This window comes from Oryzias latipes, chromosome 23 (assembly GCF_053564925.1).
Source record: "Oryzias latipes strain Hd-rR chromosome 23, Olatipes_Hd-rR_3.1".
NCBI classification, from domain to species: Eukaryota; Metazoa; Chordata; class Actinopteri; order Beloniformes; family Adrianichthyidae; genus Oryzias; species Oryzias latipes.
The window spans coordinates 19,656,966-19,676,047 of record NC_136259.1 but is presented as its reverse complement, the minus strand read 5'-3'; the positions used below and the strand labels follow the sequence as shown (position 1 = coordinate 19,676,047).

The 19,082-nt window shown below is 43.2% G+C and overlaps 1 protein-coding gene across 2 annotated transcripts in view; it reads right to left on the bottom strand.

The window, feature by feature from the left end:
* Nucleotides 1-19,082, bottom strand: part of apaf1 (apoptotic peptidase activating factor 1) — a 48,659-nt gene that overhangs the window by 16,990 nt on the left and 12,587 nt on the right. For both annotated transcript variants that reach the window (XM_011491172.4, XM_011491173.4), the window contains exons 22-26: nucleotides 11,326-11,451; nucleotides 8,754-8,885; nucleotides 8,556-8,681; nucleotides 6,505-6,630; nucleotides 4,918-5,064 (exon numbers count right to left, since the gene is read on the bottom strand). In XM_011491172.4, the coding sequence (XP_011489474.1) occupies nucleotides 4,918-5,064; nucleotides 6,505-6,630; nucleotides 8,556-8,681; nucleotides 8,754-8,885; nucleotides 11,326-11,451 (657 nt within the window). The remainder of the gene's footprint in view (nucleotides 1-4,917; nucleotides 5,065-6,504; nucleotides 6,631-8,555; nucleotides 8,682-8,753; nucleotides 8,886-11,325; nucleotides 11,452-19,082) is intronic.

The window sequence follows — 19,082 nt, the reverse complement described above, 5'->3', positions numbered from 1 at the left end:
TTGTTAGAATGGGAATTGTTGCGAAGACAGCAACAAATATTATTAAAAAAGATAGAGTCAGATTATATTTGTGATCGTTTCCTCCGTGGATTAAATCATCCGTCACAGGAGCCAACACAATCTGCGGGGGTAATTACTGTGACAGGCAGGAGGGTCTCATAACTGCCTGACAGAATAATCCATCACCTCTCCTCGCATTCACATGCTAATCTATCAAGTCAGCGCGCTGTACCCATGATGAGGGAGAACTAGGAAATGAAGTTGTGGAGTACATTAGGACTTTCTTTTGTGGCACCAGTTAAAAGGACGCAAGGAGACCTTTAAATGTCATCAACAAGGGAAAAAAATGGTTTATAATTGGCTGGGCTAAACTTTCCTATTTTTTTCTATTTAACGTTTATTATAAAAAGCATCCAAGCTGTTCACAGAAATTTCCTTTTATTTTCAAAAAAAAAAGTAAAATGTAGACATCTAAGTAGGAGGAATAGAATTATGCATCAGTCAGGGTTGTTGAATTATGCTTCATTATGGGTGTAAACTTACAAACAGTCAGGACCATAAATATTTGGACAGAGACACATTCTGTCTAATTTAGTTTCTGTACACTACCACTGTCATGACAGCAGCTGCCCTGCCCCCCCAGCTGCTGCTCGTCACCTCTGATTCACTCCACCGGTTCACTTGAGTATATATTGCTGCCATGCAGCTCCACTCACTGCTGGAACGTCAAGTCTTCTGCCTGATTCCCAGCTTACTCATGCTTTGTGGTTTCAGTCTGTCTGCAAGCCTGCTTTTTGCTCCACGCTCTCAGATCGCCTGCCTGCCTGCCTGCCTGCCTGCCTGCCTGCCTGCCTGCCTGCCTGCCTGCCTGCCTGCCTGCCTGCCTGCCTGCCTGCCTGCCTGCCTGCCTGCCTGCCTGCCTGCCTGCCTGCCTGCCTGCCTGCCTGCCTGCCTGCCTGCCTGCCTGCCTGCCTGCCTGCCTGCCTGCCTGCCTGCCTGCCTGCCTGCCTGCCTGCCTGCCTGCCTGCCTGCCTGCCTGCCTGCCTGCCTGCCTGCCTGCCTGCCTGCCTGCCTGCCTGCCTGCCTGCCTGCCTGCCTGCCTGCCTGCCTGCCTGCCTGCCTGCCTGCCTGCCTGCCTGCCTGCCTGCCTGCCTGCCTGCCTGCCTGCCTGCCTGCCTGCCTGCCTGCCTGCCTGCCTGCCTGCCTGCCTGCCTGCCTGCCTGCCTGCCTGCCTGCCTGCCTGCCTGCCTGCCTGCCTGCCTGCCTGCCTGCCTGCCTGCCTGCCTGCCTGCCTGCCTGCCTGCCTGCCTGCCTGCCTGCCTGCCTGCCTGCCTGCCTGCCTGCCTGCCTGCCTGCCTGCCTGCCTGCCTGCCTGCCTGCCTGCCTGCCTGCCTGCCTGCCTGCCTGCCTGCCTGCCTGCCTGCCTGCCTGCCTGCCTGCCTGCCTGCCTGCCTGCCTGCCTGCCTGCCTGCCTGCCTGCCTGCCTGCCTGCCTGCCTGCCTGCCTGCCTGCCTGCCTGCCTGCCTGCCTGCCTGCCTGCCTGCCTGCCTGCCTGCCTGCCTGCCTGCCTGCCTGCCTGCCTGCCTGCCTGCCTGCCTGCCTGCCTGCCTGCCTGCCTGCCTGCCTGCCTGCCTGCCTGCCTGCCTGCCTGCCTGCCTGCCTGCCTGCCTGCCTGCCTGCCTGCCTGCCTGCCTGCCTGCCTGCCTGCCTGCCTGCCTGCCTGCCTGCCTGCCTGCCTGCCTGCCTGCCTGCCTGCCTGCCTGCCTGCCTGCCTGCCTGCCTGCCTGCCTGCCTGCCTGCCTGCCTGCCTGCCTGCCTGCCTGCCTGCCTGCCTGCCTGCCTGCCTGCCTGCCTGCCTGCCTGCCTGCCTGCCTGCCTGCCTGCCTGCCTGCCTGCCTGCCTGCCTGCCTGCCTGCCTGCCTGCCTGCCTGCCTGCCTGCCTGCCTGCCTGCCTGCCTGCCTGCCTGCCTGCCTGCCTGCCTGCCTGCCTGCCTGCCTGCCTGCCTGCCTGCCTGCCTGCCTGCCTGCCTGCCTGCCTGCCTGCCTGCCTGCCTGCCTGCCTGCCTGCCTGCCTGCCTGCCTGCCTGCCTGCCTGCCTGCCTGCCTGCCTGCCTGCCTGCCTGCCTGCCTGCCTGCCTGCCTGCCTGCCTGCCTGCCTGCCTGCCTGCCTGCCTGCCTGCCTGCCTGCCTGCCTGCCTGCCTGCCTGCCTGCCTGCCTGCCTGCCTGCCTGCCTGCCTGCCTGCCTGCCTGCCTGCCTGCCTGCCTGCCTGCCTGCCTGCCTGCCTGCCTGCCTGCCTGCCTGCCTGCCTGCCTGCCTGCCTGCCTGCCTGCGACCTCCAGTTTCTCACTGCCAAGTCCTCTCTCAAGATACCAAGCAGTAAGACATTCCTCATCTACAAAACTCTGTGTTCACGGACTTCCTCATTCCTAGACCGGCTCTGGACTCTGCTCCGTTCCCCTCCTCTCATTCCTCATCACCCACAAGTCTGCCTCAGCTCCCTCTGGTGTCAAGTTTCAGCCATCATCCTGCCTGCTCTGGTCCTCAAATAAACTCTGAAGTTCTTACTCCTGGGTCTGTCATATTTTGTTGGTCCTCAAGACCTGGTCCTGACAGCCACAGTGAATTTTAAATAAAACAACTCAGATGCCATTGAAGTGCAGACTTTCAGCTTTTATTCCATGGGTTAAACAAAAATATTGCATAAAAATGTGAAAACTAAAGCATTTTTTAAACACAATCCCTTCATTTCATATAAGAGTCACATGTGGCTCCATAGCAACAGGTTGCAGACCCCTGGTTTAGAAATACAACTGTGTCTGTTTCTTTTTTAAATTCAATTTATTTAAGTTTATGCATTTAAATAATGCCTAATCAATTGTTATTTATTTTTTCTAAATTCACATAAATCATATCAGTCATATGGGTTAAATGGTTGATAGTTTGCTTTAAAGCAGCAACTATTCAGCAAGTGGAAGCTGGATGCTCACACAAAAGTAATATGATGTACTAGAAGCAACCAAAGGACACTTGACATGTGTTTAAAAAATGAAAATATAGATAACAATAAATATAGATATGTATATTATTTTAATGTCCTGTTACTATGACCTGTATTTCTATTGCAAAACCAGACGATCCTTTAGACAGAAAATCTGTATTGTACTTTTTTTTGTTCCTCCCGTGTATGAAAAGTATTGTATCAGAGAAACATCTTCATCAGGTCGTACTTGGCTATAAAACAAAAGCAAGCACACGCACATTTGCACACACGCCAACACCCCACACGCGGTTCAAGGAGCGATGTGAGGCAGAAATGCTCATCGATCAAGAGGCAGAAAGACATTACTGCTCATCAAATGAGCGGCCAGAGCCCAGCTGAGGCTGTCCGTTCTGTGACCCCATCCACTGTAAAGGAAAGGTAATAACATCCTGGCACACCATTTTCCAGTCACACCACAAGGTGACATTGATATTTCTCCAGGGGTACACGGCTTTGATGAAAACCTAAAGCTTTGCAACAGTAATAAATTAAATGTAGCTTCTTTTTTTTTTTTAAGACACATCAATTATCTTTTCATCAACAATTCTTAATTTTGGAAAAATGACAGATATGTAATTACATAAACTGATGAATTTGTAAAAATATGAATAACTAAAAAATACATTTTTCATTGTTCTTTTGTCTTGTAGGTCTAAACTGAGAATTGTGACCCTTGTGGTTGGGACTTTCAGAATTTTCATTAATAATCTCCTTTTTAGGTCAGATAGCTTCTAACAATATCAATTCATAGTGTGAAATATTAAAGGTAACAAATAACCATAATTTCAATAAAAAATGGTCATTAGTACATTTAAGGCGAGGCTTATACATCTGAAATAAAGTTAAAAAAGAAAGCAAAAACCTCAGTTTCTACCAGTTTCTGCAGAGTGGCAGTAGTTCATTAGAAATGTGTCGCCATGTTGTGACTGTTGGTGCGGAGCGACCCCGCTCCCCCCCCTCCCCATTGCTGTGAGCTTGGAGCATGGATGGAGCTTGTGGCCCGCTCAGCGTATTTTTTACATCACAAATAGGCTCTTTTTTCAAACTGCATTGTTCCCGATTCACAACGATTTTTATCAAGAAATGCCTAAAAAAATGCAATTTTAGGTTCAATTTTATCTATTTGCAGTATGTTCTTCATCATGAGAAAAATGCCACAAGCACATGTTATAAACACCAAATAGGCTATTTTCTTCGGAGTGGGCTTTTAAACCCATAACTGGAGGGAGATAGGGAAAATTAACATTTTTATTTATGATTTATGATTATGATTTAGTTAAAAAATGGATTGTTATTCCTCCATTCATTCTACCTTCTTTCACAGTTACATTTAATCTAAACCATTAAAAGTTATTGGATTTTACTGTATGTATTATAATAAACTTTCAACCACATCAATGACCAGATGGAGACATTTGCTTTTTATTGTTTCCTTTTTTTTTCTTATTTCTGCTTTTTTTCTGTCATTATCCAAATGACCATTGTTATAAAAGGTTGAAAAAGAGCAGGAAAAAGCATGTGATCAACTCATTTGTTGTGTGCAGAAAATGATCTTCCTCCAGTTTGGGTTTTGCCATATCCTTCCGGCTCTGATCAACAGAAAAGGCATTTATTTATAACCCAAGACCTAATCTAAAGAGAGTTTATGCATGCAGGAGATTTGAAGCCTAATGAGTCTTTCCATTTTACAGGTAAAAAACAGCTAAGTACCTTTGGCTTACAAATGTCAGGAGATCCTATATTGGTCCCGATTTATTCAGAGAAACCAGAATTTCACTTTCAGTAGGATAAATCCTCCACTCTTACTGTCCTCAATCTGGCTGTATAGAAGATAAACTCAGAGTAATGCTGAATCTCAAGTATTTTTAACTTTACCTTGATATAGCCTCCAGCTGAGACCAGAAGAGAGTTGTCCGGAGAGAAGTGCAGATCAGTCACCCAGCCTCCGTGGAAGGAGTCCATGCTGTCCTTCACTTCTCGGGAACAAATCCTCAGAAGCGAACCGTCATTGACATTCCAGAGCTGTGGTCAACAAACGCAGTATGGATTATTTTAAGGAGAGATCATGTGCGATTTCCAGCCAGCTGAAGCCGAACAGTGTAAGTAATTGGCAAATGTATGTACAACAAAATAGCAGGTATAGTAATTGTCAATAAAATAGAGTAAATGTTCAAAATCCAAAAGCTGCAAAGACTGCTACTGCAGCAAGTGCTGTGGGCTTTTGTCCTCTAGAAAAAAAAGTGACCTTGAAATGTAAAATGGCTGAAAGGCACAGAATAACCCAGTTTATAAACCGATGTAAAACACAAACTCAAAATTTTGTGCTATATTTAAGCCATTTGGACACAGAAGCATTCTTATTTGTACATCCTACGAGAAGAAATGTATACTTTACACTTAAATGTAGACAAATCTAAACATATTTTTTAGAAAATTTATAAAAGCAAACTCATAACAAAAAAGAGCCAAAGTCATGAATAAAAAGTCACTGTTGTAAGTAGTTTTGGCTAACACAGGTACAAAACATCAACATCTGCAAGAAAGCAAGTATTCCCGAAAGATCTAAATCCATTGTACTGGTGACTTTATAAACCTACGCAATCGCCAAAAAACTTTACCCTTTTTAAAGTGAACCGGGATGATAAATATGAAAAATCGTCGTCTCAAAGGCAGAAAAAAAAAAGACTCCTAGATTTTTACTTTGCAGCTGTTACGCAACTGCCACGTATATCTGACAATGACACACCACACCAACAGCTATATTTGTTCTTTGGGATGCCTGACTCACATTTGTTTCCATGGAGATGAGGCAAAATTTCAATATAGTTTATGTAATTGGAACTGATGGATTTGGCCATTCTTTTTGAGTCATAAGCTGGATCTACCCATCCACCATCCAAGGGTATTGATACGTGCTGCTGTGCCACTTTTCTATTGGCAGTTGAACGACGAGCGTGACTCTCTGGCTCTCAATCAAACTTTCATTTAGCTTTTTGCTTAAGTCGTGTCCCTCATAAAGCCTCCAACGTTCAATCAGGCGGCAAAAGTCCTCCTTTTTCACCGTCTCCTCCTCTTCCTGCTCTTTCAGCCCAACTTCTCACACTCCACCATCTCCCGGGGAAAAGCCCTGCCTTCTCTCTTTCATCTCAGCCCTCCTCTGTGCACTGAAGTAATCATGATGTATTAGTAATCACTTTCTCTAAATGAGTGATGACGTGCAATTAGGGAACGATTGCAGGAAATAAATGTTGTCGGCTGTAATTATTTCTTTGAATGTTGCCTGACAAAATTGATGGTTTGAGGCATTTTTTTTACAAATTTGGATGAGAGACATTTGAAGGAATCAGTTCGCAAATTTTAAACGGCTCCTTTGTCTAGTGTCTTTATTTCTCCGTGTAGGATTCAACTTACGGGAACTCTCCTTGCTAATATGAAAATGATTAAGACTGAAGCGATACACACCCGGATCTCCCCGTTGTCGTCTCCTGTCGCGAGGCATTCGCTGTCCCACGAGAATCTGCAGCTTCGGACGCATTCCTGGTGCCCCGTCAGGGTGAAGGTACACTGCCAGGCCTCACAGTGCCACAACTAAAGGGAATTATAAATGCATACAAAACAAAAAAAAGGAAAATAGTAAAACAAAAATTGAAATGAAAATGGATTTATATTTAAAGTCCCACTCTGATCGTCCTTTGATCTTGTTTCAAAGCGCTCCCTGTGGTCTTTTAATTATGAATATGCCGTTTTTTGCCAAAATAAAAAACAAAGCATTTTCTAGAACATAGTTTTTGCAGAGCAGCAGTAGTTCATTAGAAATTTCCCTCTGATTTTAGGCGGGATCGTTAGTGCAGAGCAATCCCACCCCTCTTCCCATTACCCATAACTGTTTATACTCTCTCTCGCTAGCTTTCAGTCCCTTACACCCAACGTAACGATAGTGGTGCAACAAAAATGGTGAGCAATATTTGAGCTATGCAGCCGTACAGGTTTGCGCCAGGAAAACAAAGATGCGGAGCAGCAAAGAAGGGAGCTTGTGGCCCACACACCCAATTTTCTACGTAACAAATAAGCTTTTTTAAACAGTATTTTTTTGTCTGCTTCTGATTTAAAACAATTTGAATAAAGAAATACTCAGAAATACAACTTTAAGTTTAATTTTCCTTGCATATGTCCTCCATCATCAGGGTCTTTAACGTAACTAGAATTCTTAAAGAAGAGCCCTTCAAGATGCAGACCGAGTAACAGATTTTTGCCACATGAAGCAGCAAAAATTAAAATTCACAAGACGTGATCCGTCTAAACTTATTATAAGAATCAATATAGTTGTGTCTGCTCCCATAATAAGAGTCAAAATTCATAATTGATTTTACAAGGACGCAGTGCCGTCCCACATGCACAGATATTACTGTTCATTTGTGTCACTCAGTCGCTCACGCTTCCTAATCCACTGATCCCCGCTTTCTGTGTCCCGTGCTGCTCGGATCGCGTGTCGCCCAGAATATAACACGACTCATAATTAGACTTTTCTCTTGGCAGTTGACTGACTTTGTCTGAAAACAAAGCTCGAGTCAACTGAAGGTCGGAAGGAAAGAGAAAAGAGGAGAAAAAGGGGGCAGTGAGGACAAAAAAAAAAAAAGAACAGAGCAGAGCAATTTTTTCTCTTTTTTTTCTTTGCGGTGTTCCACAAAGCCTTTTGATTTAAACTCTTCAAAAGATAGAAAGAGGGATTGTGGGAGTTTTTTTTGTCAGCATAGCCCCGATTCAGTCCAGAGAGCAAGGACAGTTTGGCTGGCTGCAAACCAAGCCCACACACCTCCATTATGGTCGATGCCAAACCCATAAAACGTGCGTTCTCCGTCACTTCAATTCACTGACTGAAGCCAGGTTGGACGGAGCCCAAATCAAAAGCCCCATGTGAAACTTGGAGGCTTTTTACCAAACGCCAGATAAATGGAATCCCATTCTAACATGAAGCGCCAATTCTCACTAATGACCAAACGACTGACAGAGACGTACAAATATAGCTCTGGACAAACAACCTTCGCAAGGAAGATGCTGAAAACAAGACGATGTCAAAGAATAAACAGTCCCACTGGTCCTGTATTTTCATGCCGTGATGATAAAAAACTGCCTGACGCTACGCTGAAAGTCGAGCCAAAGTCGAGCACAGCGGTGTTGGTGAAGCTGGCCAAAGTAACACGGAGACGGGGAGGTGGGTCGGTTCGTGGGCAGCTAGCCTGCAAGGCCACTTGGACAGCTGCACGGTAAGTCTCATCGGCGGGCCCCAACGTAGGAGGATGGATTAACCTGCAGCCCACATCTGCACCGTCTGTGTAACATCTTTTGCCTTTCTTACACAAAAAACTTTTGGCCTCTGGTTTTTCTGCATATCAATGCGCCGCACCCCCCGGGTATGTGCTTTTTGCTATCACTTTGGGACAAAACACTGATGTGTAAAAGGTCATGCTGGTACTTCAGGCACAAACAGATGTGTCTCATCTCATGTGTGGAACCTTAGCGGTCCTGTCAGCAGAGGAGGTAGCAAACAGTCTTCCGTCTGGTGAGACATGACAGGACAGGATGGCTCCCCCGTGAGCGTCGATGTCCTGCAGCTTCTGTCCGCTTTCCGTGTTCCACACCTGAGGAGCACAGGAGGATCACTTCATAGCTTATTTGACACGGCTTCTCAAAGTGCAGGGAGCCAGTTTCACCTTGACGGTACCGTCGAACGACCAGGACAGCAGTCTGGAGTCATTGGAAGATGGGGAGAGCAGAGCGAAGCATCTGACTTGCTCTTTGTGACCCTGAAGGACTTTACATTCACCCGACGGCAAATTCCACACCTAAAGACAGCAACAGAAGCAGACATTTATAGAACAGAGCTCCCTGTTGAATAGCCAGACAGTGTTAGCAAAGGTTTTACCCTGGAATCATGAAATGTTAGACAATTCCTCTAACTTCCTGACATTTCTAAACCTGAATATCTCCCACTAATGCATACTACTGAATTAACTCCTTTTGGCATCTACAGAGGACATATGGGACTTTCTAATGATACCAAATGTGAAGGGGTGAAGCTTTGGGATTTGTAGTTTTTGATTAATTTTAAAAGGTTTTAGCTGGACATTTATTTTTCACTGATTGTCAGAAGGTTAATCTTCACTTTTACGTCTAAAAATGCCTAAATTTGTGAAAATATTAAGCTAACGAGTTAAAAAAAAGGGAAACAATATCTAAATATTTAACCCAAAACAATAAAAGCTTCTAGCAATTAAACCTCTTTCTATTTTTAAAGGGTTAAACTCATTTGTGTAGGAAACTGGGAGCTTTCTTATCAGCCTTTAAAAAAAATTACAGTACTTAAATTAAAAGACTTACTTTTTTGAGGTCGACAGTAAATCCTAAAACAATTTAAAAACAAACACTCACAGGATCATTAAAGACCACTTTGAGTAAAGTTGTTTTTGTTGCATTTTCCCATGATGGATAATATTTATTTAAGAAAATGAAGTTTAAAATTGTATTTTTGAGTATTTCTTTATTCAAATTGTTGTGAATAAGCAGATGAAGAAATGCTGATTGATTAAAAAAGTCCTGTCTACAATTCAGAGGTGAATTTCTATTGAACTCCTGCCTCTCTGCAGAAACTGTGTCCTAGAAAATGGCATAGGCTTTTAGATGTTGGCCAAAAACAGTATAATCAAAATTAAAAGACCACTGGAAATGCTTTTAAAATAGATCGAGTGCGACGTAAATGGTTTTTGCAATGGTTAAACGATTATAGTTGACAGTATGAAATGTGCTTATTATGCAGCTTTTGGCATTTCACTCTCCTTTTTGTGAACTTGTGAGGGTGCACTCTAATTTATTTCAAGTGGTCATCCACTACAATTCTGTGTAGTCAAGCTCTATGTGGGTTTATGTATTTTTGTAATCATCATTCAATATTTTAAAGGATCCACTCAGCAGTTGAGATGGTTTAAAATGCACCGAAAGGGAAATAGGAAGAAATAATCGTACTGTTTTATGGTTTCAGTTGTGCTTTATCCTGATTTTGTTTTTTAATTGCATCACAGATGGTGACTAAAAGTTGCTCCAACTGCTGTTTTTGAAATGTATTTGCAGTCTTGAGTGTGACCTAAATATGGAACAGATCCCACCATCTCAATGTGGACATTCTTCCACTAAACTGCTACTCTTAAAATATTAAAGGCTAATGTCTTCACTGTAGAAACAAGGCTGTGCAGTAATCATCACCTAAAGGCTTTTTGCTAAACTTAAGCTGTCCAGTCAAGCATTTCCTTTCGTCTTTGTAAAAACTTGAGAGGAAAAATGTACCAAAGACGTTGCTTTCATTTTTAAAAATAACTTCCCTTTGTGTTTCAAATTCTGTCCCGTCGGATCATGATTGGTTACTGCTGCTGCACAAACAAGAATGCATCCTGATTTCTAAGATGAGTGAAGGACAAGGAGCATCATCTATCAATCACAGCTTTCTGTGCATCGCTGCAGCTTTTCCCCTGTCGCTGCTCTGAAGGTTAGAATCCATCACCAAGTAACATCAGTGTCATTCCCTCTGCATGTAAACATGTAAACACACGCGTTCCTTCACACGAGCACACGGCCAACAGCAGGATTCTGGAGAGTTAGCGAACGAGTGGTGGATGGATGCTGAAGGCAGCAGCCGCATGAATGCAGAACGAGCTGCAGGAAATGCTGCAGTGGACAGGACTGTGGGCAAAATAAGAGTCGGAGAAGAAGAAAGAGCTGAGAGGGGAGCAGCAGTGCATGAATTGTGGGCTCGACAGAGCGTAACAGTTTGATGCTTACACGCACCCGCTGTATTAACACAAGCATAGATGGCTGCATGTGGTCAGCAAGGAAAATATAAGATCAAGAGCTATCCAGACGGCTGCAGGCGGGGGGGGGAAAAGGGAAAAGGAAAGAGGACAGAGGGATGAAGAATGGAGAGGTGAAGAGGCTGACGGGGAGGCTGGCAGAGTAACAAGTTAGGCAGGTAAAAGCCCCACCGAGACCCAAAACCACTGAGAGGGTGAGTGATTCACTGCAGCAGGTATTTCACTGAAGGTGAAGAATGGGGACGGAAGGGAAAAATAATCAATAACAGAGAAGAAAAACGGGTTGGAGGAGTGAGGGAAATTACACACCACAAATTAGAGGGGAAACAGAGGGGATGGACGGATGATGCATCGAATGATGATGAGGACAAACGAATGCATGGAGGCAGAAAGGGTACGAGGGGAGAGGAGCGGGTTTTCCCACCCTTATGGTGCAGTCCTCAGATGATGTGATGAGCGTTTGGCCGTAGTGGGTGAACTGGCAGTGAAGCACAGTCTTGGTGTGACCCAACAGGGTGGCTAGAGGCTTCGCAGAGGGCACTGCCAACACCTGAAAGAATGAAACAATACAAATTAAGAGCAAAGACACTCTAACTAGTGGTAATACAGTCAGAAAATGTAGGAAACATAACATTTTTAGCGCTAGTCTCACTTGTAGCCTTACATCAGCAAGACACATGGCTTTTGAAAATTTCAGATCCATCTTTTTTTGAATGTTAACGTAATTTACAAAAAACATTTCAAACACAATTGTTTTATTTTCTGTCATGCAAGAAAAATAATCTAGAAAAATCTAGAAATCAAGAAAGTTTTTCCAAAGTAAAATAATCTTAGTTTGAGAAAACTGACCAGAATTCTTTCTTAAACTAAGAATTTTTGCTCAACTGGCAATTTTATTTGCATATTTAAAGAACATCTTTCAAATTTTGAGAATGTTTTTATTATTTTTAGGTGGTCTGTTTTGACAGTGTACAACGATTGAGGGAAATTAGGTCATTATTTTGAAAAGAATGACTGTTTACTCATTTCAATTATTATTTGTTGTTGATGTCATCTTGTGTTAATATTTTAATGTAGAAGGAGAAGCAGATACAATAGGATAATACTCCTCTCTGACTTCTATTGTTCATAGGAAATAGCCTTTAATTTGAAATTTCTTCAATGAAAAATGAGCAATAAATAAATGTAGAAAGAAAAAATAATTCATCCCTTAATGCCTGAATTTATTTCCAGTAATGTAAAAAAATATTGTCTCTGGGTTTTTATGGGTTACAATTTGAATTGTTTTCTTACCCCAATAGCATAACTGGGGTGATTTTGCTTAATAAAATATTTTTTTTTAACTTTTTCCAAAGGTCCTGTTTCTGCAGTGCTGTTCTACTACCGGTTCAATCTCACATTCTTTGTGCAAAACATTAAATTTAAATACTTTTCCTATTGTTGTAAATGTCAATAGTGAACATTTTTTATTAAATCTTCAACAGAGTGGAAAAAGCTCCCAGAAAAACACCAGTTTCCTGTTTAACTTTAAACTTTGACATGATGAACTGTTCAGAGTTGGATAAAAAGAAGCAGCTCGACAGCCGATGCCTTGAAGTCCACCATATGGACACTGATCTACTGAGTCTCCGGTTCAAGACTCCACTGACTGGACCTTTGCTCCATTTCATCCCACAGCCCTCCTTCCACACATCTCCTGTTAATAACTTATTCACTCTTTGAAAAACCTAATCAAAAATTAATTACCTAAAGTAACAAAATGAGTCTCACCAAAGGGATTAACTGGAAGAATCTAAGCAAAGCATCAGTAGTTTTTAGCTGATTTTTTTAAGTGATACACGTTTAGGTTTTTACAAGAAAAAGAAAAAATTAGAGCTGCGAGTAGCACGGGCTACCCTGCCCTTCCCACCCCCCTCAGACCTGGCTCCCTGACTGAGCGGCTGCTACATACATTTTTGGACTTCCAAAAATTCCAATTCCAATTCCAAAAATTGTTGTTTAGTATTAAAACTAAAAAAAAGTATTTGAAAAAACATCACCTTCCCCCTCAGCCACCATTTCCATCACACAGGATCTTCCTGCAATCCCAACCTCCCCCACACCTGCCCCCTCATCCGCACTGATGATCTGCGAACGAGATGTGCGTCAACAGTTCCAGAAGCAGAAGATCAGGAAGGCTCCAGGACCAGATGGAGTCTCTCCCTCCTGCCTGAAAGTCTGTGCTGACCAGCTAGCTCCCATCTTCACCAGGCAGGATCTTCAACAGCTCCCTGGAGATGTGTGTGGTCCCTGCTTGCCTCAAACTCTCCACCATCATTCCAGTCCCCAAGAAGTCCCCAGTCACAGGACTAAATTACTACAGACCAGTCGTCCTGACCTCGGTAGTCATGAAATCCTTCGAACGACTGGTGCTGAACCACCTGAAGGTCATCACAGAGCCTCTGCTAGACCCCCTGCAGTTTGCCTACAGAGCAAACAGGTCAGGGGATGACGCAGTCAACATGGCTCTCCACTACATCCTGCACCACCTGGACTCTGCAGACACCTACGCACGGGTTCTATTTGTGGACTTTAGCTCTGCATTTAACACTATCGTCCCAGAGCTCCTCCACCACAAGCTGTCCCAGCTTGCCGTGCCTCTCCCCACCTGTCAGTGGATCACAAGTTTCCTCACGGATAGGAGGCAGCAGGTGAAACTGGGACGCTTCACATCCAGCACCCGGATCCTGAACACTGGCGCCCCCCAGGGATGTGTTCTCTCCCCTTTGCTTTTCTTCCTCTACACCAATGACTGCAGATCAGGAGCCCCCTCTGTGAAACTCTTGAAGTTGGCAGATGACACCACAGTCATTGGGCTCATCCAGGACGGTGATGAGACTGCATATAGAGGAGAAGTGGAGCAGCTAGTCCTCTGGAGCAGCCAGAACCACCTGGAGCTGAACCCACTTAAAACAGTGGAGATGACAGTGGACCCCCCCCCCCCCCCTCACAATTCTCAACAGCACTGTCCCCTCAACAGACTCACACAGGTTCCTGGGGTCCACCATCTCACGGGACCTTAAGTGGACCGCTCACATTGACTTGGTCAACATGGCCAGGAAGTGGGCTGGCAGGATAGTAAAAGACCCCTCTCATCCTGGACACTGCTTTTTCAGCCTCCTCCCATCAGGACGGCGCTTTAGGACAATGCGAACCAAAACCACTCGCCACAAAGACAGCTACTTCCCCCAAGCTGTCACTCTTATGAACTCCTGACTCCGGACTACTCAGGGACACTGTACAATCACAAACTGCCAAACTGGAATTACTGCTGCTGCATTTTTTGGACTTTTTTTAATTGAATCCATTCCTTTATTTAGTTATGTTTATTTATTCATACAGCCACCTTACATCTACCTTCTTTTTATTATTTATCTTTATTATTTATCCTTTTTACCTTGCTAGTTTGCACGAGAGTACAAGTAACCAAGTCAAATTCCCTGTACATGCACTGTACTTGGCAAATAAAGTGATTCTGATTCTTATTAAAACAAGACATTTCATTTGGAGGAGGGGATGTATGCAACACCATTTTCATTCTCCTTTGGTGTTCCTTGAGCGCATGACAGTTACATGATGCAAGGTGACAAATAGACTTCTGGGTATGTGAATGAACAGGGCAGGATAAAGTAGCAGTCCTACACCCAGACGTGTCTCTGAGCTCCTTATTTTACATATGAAACTCAACTTTACTGACACAGAACCCCGGAGAGTCAGCTACACTATAATAATTAAGTTTTAAGTCATCAAGAGTTTCTGAATTTCTTTCTTTCTAAAGCCTACACGAAAATAAAGCTTCACAAAACGCTTCACATCTTTCATCTTTAGCAGACATTTTTGTTGGATTTTTTTAACGTTAATTTATTACTTTTTTTCTTGTAAATTTAGGACTTTAAAGTGAAGATAAAATTTTTTTTTGGTAAACTGACTATCAAACTCTGTCGTATAAATTGTATATGACACTAAAGGTAATTCTTTTTTATCAAGATGGAAACATCTTCCTGAGGTCAAAGGGCAACCAAACTCTGTTTGAGGTTGTGTAGACTCAACTTGGTGGCGTGTGACACTTTCTGAAGATTGCTTGAACAAAAGGTATCTTTCCCCATATGGTGGGAAATATAAAAATTGCCAAAATTCAACATTTCTTTGGATCTCCTCGACAGGTGTGTTTTAGTTTCATTAGCAGACTTTGAACTTTTTTTTTTGAGCACCATAAGAGACTTTGGCCACATACATTTTTTTTTTAGGGACATTTGGGGCCAAACCTAACTTTCGACGGGTACTGTGTGTTTGTAAATTTTGGATGAGTTTTTCAGTATGTGGCGGGGGCAAAATGTTCGCTGAAACACGCATTAAAAAAGAAAGAAGAATTGCAAAAACAATATGGTCCTTGAGATCATTTGAAAACATTAAATGCTACTAAAAAGTGTGAGCTTTTGCTCCCCTTTGGAAAGCCATGTTTGACAGGTTATGGGTCCAGATGCGCTGATGTTTGCCCAGACATGGTGTGAGTAGCAAAACAGTTTGATAAACTATCGTTTTAAACTTTTGGAGTGGCAGCACCATGAGTGAAAGGACAAGTTCATGTTGGTCTCGTCTTGTGTTTGATGGAGACGAAAAAAATTATGAATTCTGGGAGACAAAGTTTTTTGGACACATGCGGTTACAGAAACCTAAATGAACCTGCCACAGATGCGGATCAAGACACACTGGCTGAGGATGCAGCGAAAAATGCTAAAGCATAAGCTGAACTGATTCAATTCCTTTATGACAAAAGTTTGTCTCTGGTCATGCGAGAGGCTGCTGATGATGGCGTGGCACTCTCAAGATATTGTAAGTCTATTATGCTGGCAGGGGGAAGCCCCGAATTGTGAGTCTCTACACTGAATTAACTTCTCTGCAAAAGTTAAGTGGTGAGAGTGTGACTGAATTCGTCATATGTGCCGAGACCTCAATCACAGCGCTGAGGGATGCCGGAGAAGTTTTGAGCAATGGACTACTGGTCTTAAAGGGGTTGCCAGAATCATTGAAAGTGAATGATTGAAAGTCAGCGTACAGCTGTGGCCAAGGACAATGTCATGGTCTCCCAGGCACAGAAATCTAGTGCCCTGTCAGGTGCAAGGATGTGAAATGTAGAGAACAGAGACTTTGAGTGTTTCTGTTGTGGCCAGAGAGGACACAAGACAAGATAGTGTCAGCGTGGTCAGCAGTGGTACAGCTAAGGCAAAAGCAACAAACGGCGAGGAGGTCGGAGGCAGCAGCAACAAGGTTATCACACGCGGCGTATCCGAGGAGACGGATAACACCTTTTGGTGACCACTGATTATCAGCCAGGGAGCGACATCACCAGAAAAGGGTTGATGGTGGACACTGGTGCAACATCGCATATCATTACCGATCTTGCTAAGTTTAAGAGATTTGACGAGCAATTCCAGGCTGAGACACACTGTGCTTTTGCTCCCCTTTGGAAAGTCAGATTTAACACGGAGGGTGTTTGGTAAAAAGATAAAAACCACAGACAAACATGAAAGCAAGTAGATAAAAGGAGAAATATAAAACATGTTTTTGTTTAGATCCATGGGAGGAAAACGGCAAAAAAATAAGTTGGCATGATAAGACAAACCTGCGTGCAAAGCCATTAAAATAATAAGCAGGGCTCTAAAGGTGAAATATCATCCTAAAATATTGCACACGCACACACAAAAACAGTCATTACTGTGTCCAGGAGTCTATTTTCACAAACTGCTGTTAACATTAAACTTCTGCATGAGGTCAGCAGTTCCTCGATCCTGCAGATTACCCGTCACCTCTGACAACACACAAAAGCAGAGTGAATGAGGCAGCTCCTCCTCACCACTGCAATTAAACCCAGTTCTCCCAGCAACACGTTCATAAAGCCGTCATCATTTTAATTCAGTGGAGCAAAGCAGACTCCTGAGATCAAAACATGATTATTTGTAATTATCCTCACAGTACATTTGTGTGAAATGACTCAAAATGAGAAAGGCAGAAAGTGCATGCTAAATCCCTGGACGTCTTTGTGCAAGGGCGCCCCCTGGTGTAAGTCCAGAAGCAGGTATGTGAATGCTGAAATCATCTAAAAAAAACAATAATTCTACCATGACAAAAATGATAAAATACTTCAGAGATTATAAAAATAATCAACCATCAACTATCAACTACTTATTTTGAAAAACCGTATTAATTATGATGCAAACATGTTTTTAAAGAAACAAGAAAATCTCTAAAATAACATTTAACCCCATTTTCACATTTTACTTTGTTGCATCATTCAGAAATATGTCCTCAAAATAGTTAGATCTGCCTTTTTACAGTTATACTTAACATTCTGTTAAAAAACATCTGAAAAAATTGTGCTTTAAAGCCATTTCTTAAAACAAAAAAAGTCAATCAAATGGGTAACAACTTTTTAATCAGAGGATATTAGCAAAACTTTGAGTCCAAATTAAATTAAACAAATAAAGCCTAAAGATCACAAGTAATAAAGATGATCAAAGTACAAAACATAGATTGTCAGCTTCTCAGGAAAAAAAAGGATAATTCTGAGTTTAATAAACACCAAATCTGACAGAACTGAGGTTTGACTCCAATTACTTTGAGCACTGGCTCATAAAGACTAATTTGAGCGGCGAGATCGACCTGTTCCTACAAACTCAATAAACCCCAATTTTCTCCATTTTTCTACCTGTCCTTTTCACTTTTCAGTTCAGGTTATCTGAGTCCACAAATATTAACCCTTCCAACACTGATTATTAGGGTCAAGAGCTTGAAGAGATGCTGTGATTGTGTTCATTAACTCTTCTGTATATTAACGCCGCGGGACCGTATAAATGGATGGAGCAGAGCGGAAAAGAGATAACCGGATAATAAGAAGGTCAGATAAACAGAAACAAAGGAGAGAACTTGGAATAAAAGCACACAGCACTGATGTAAAACAGGAAAATCAAAGATGCAAAAAGTGACCGAGCTGATGTGAGATTTGAGGAATCATCACAACTATGCAAGTACACTACTCACAAGAAGTTATGGATTTTGTTATTTACTTGAGGACTTTTCCCATTTGGTTTGAATTTCACTGAAATATGTAAAAGTTCTCTTTGATATTACAAAAAACTTATGGGGAAAACATTAATTTCATTAGTTTGATATTTATTCCCTCAAAAGATATGAGAATAATAACGATTTTGCCAAATAACAAAAAATGGACGAGTTAAATAGCAGATATTTCACATTTGCTGCAATCGATTACCCTCATGTTGTTGTTCCAATGCTTTCCACTCTTTCACAAGTGCTACATGCAGTTCTACAGGTCACTTGGGGTGCGGTACAACCATCCACACTCTACATCAGCCATGCTCTGTGGGACATTGTTGGTCAAGCCACTTCCTGAAGTCCAGCAGTGACAATTCTGGCACCATATAGTGGAGCATTTTCATCCATGAACAGAAGGTTGGGGGTGTGGGGGTGTAATTGGGGTAGGATGATGGGGTCTATGATGTCTCTGAGGTAAGAACCTTCAGTGGCTAGACCATCTGCAATAACCAAATTGGTTTTGTACAGACTAGTGATGCCTGCCCAGACAGACGGCGTACTGCTCATCTCGCCTTGTTCAGCAACACTGATGACCATCATTTCTGTGCAAGGTGAGCCAGTGTACAGGACGGTAGACCAGTGATGCATTGTTTAGGTCACATGGTCTTGTGTCCACTGCAAACATTCACATCTTTGTGTCAGTGAAGTGACTTGCAATGGTGGTCAGGCATTCAAATCAAAGCGGTGGAGTTGGTTGTGAAGGGTTTGTCTGGAAACCCTAGTACTCCTCACATCTGGTTAACAGACCTGCAGCTGTTTGGCATTTGCTAAGCCATGTCAGAGCACAGAGCTCCTTAGGTACTGGTTATCGTTGTGGTCCGTCACTGGTGGAGCTGCCAGTAGTTCTGTGTCTTAATGCAAGTTTGCTGATGATACTTTGAGAAAAGTTCACCTGCAACCTCTGACTGTCTACAGTACTACCAACCCTATGGCCAGGTGGGACTGTTTGTCCGTTAGTGACACCATGTGTTCATGTTTGAATGAACTTAGAATGACTTACTGGTGAAATCAGCTTTTTATCACCACAGA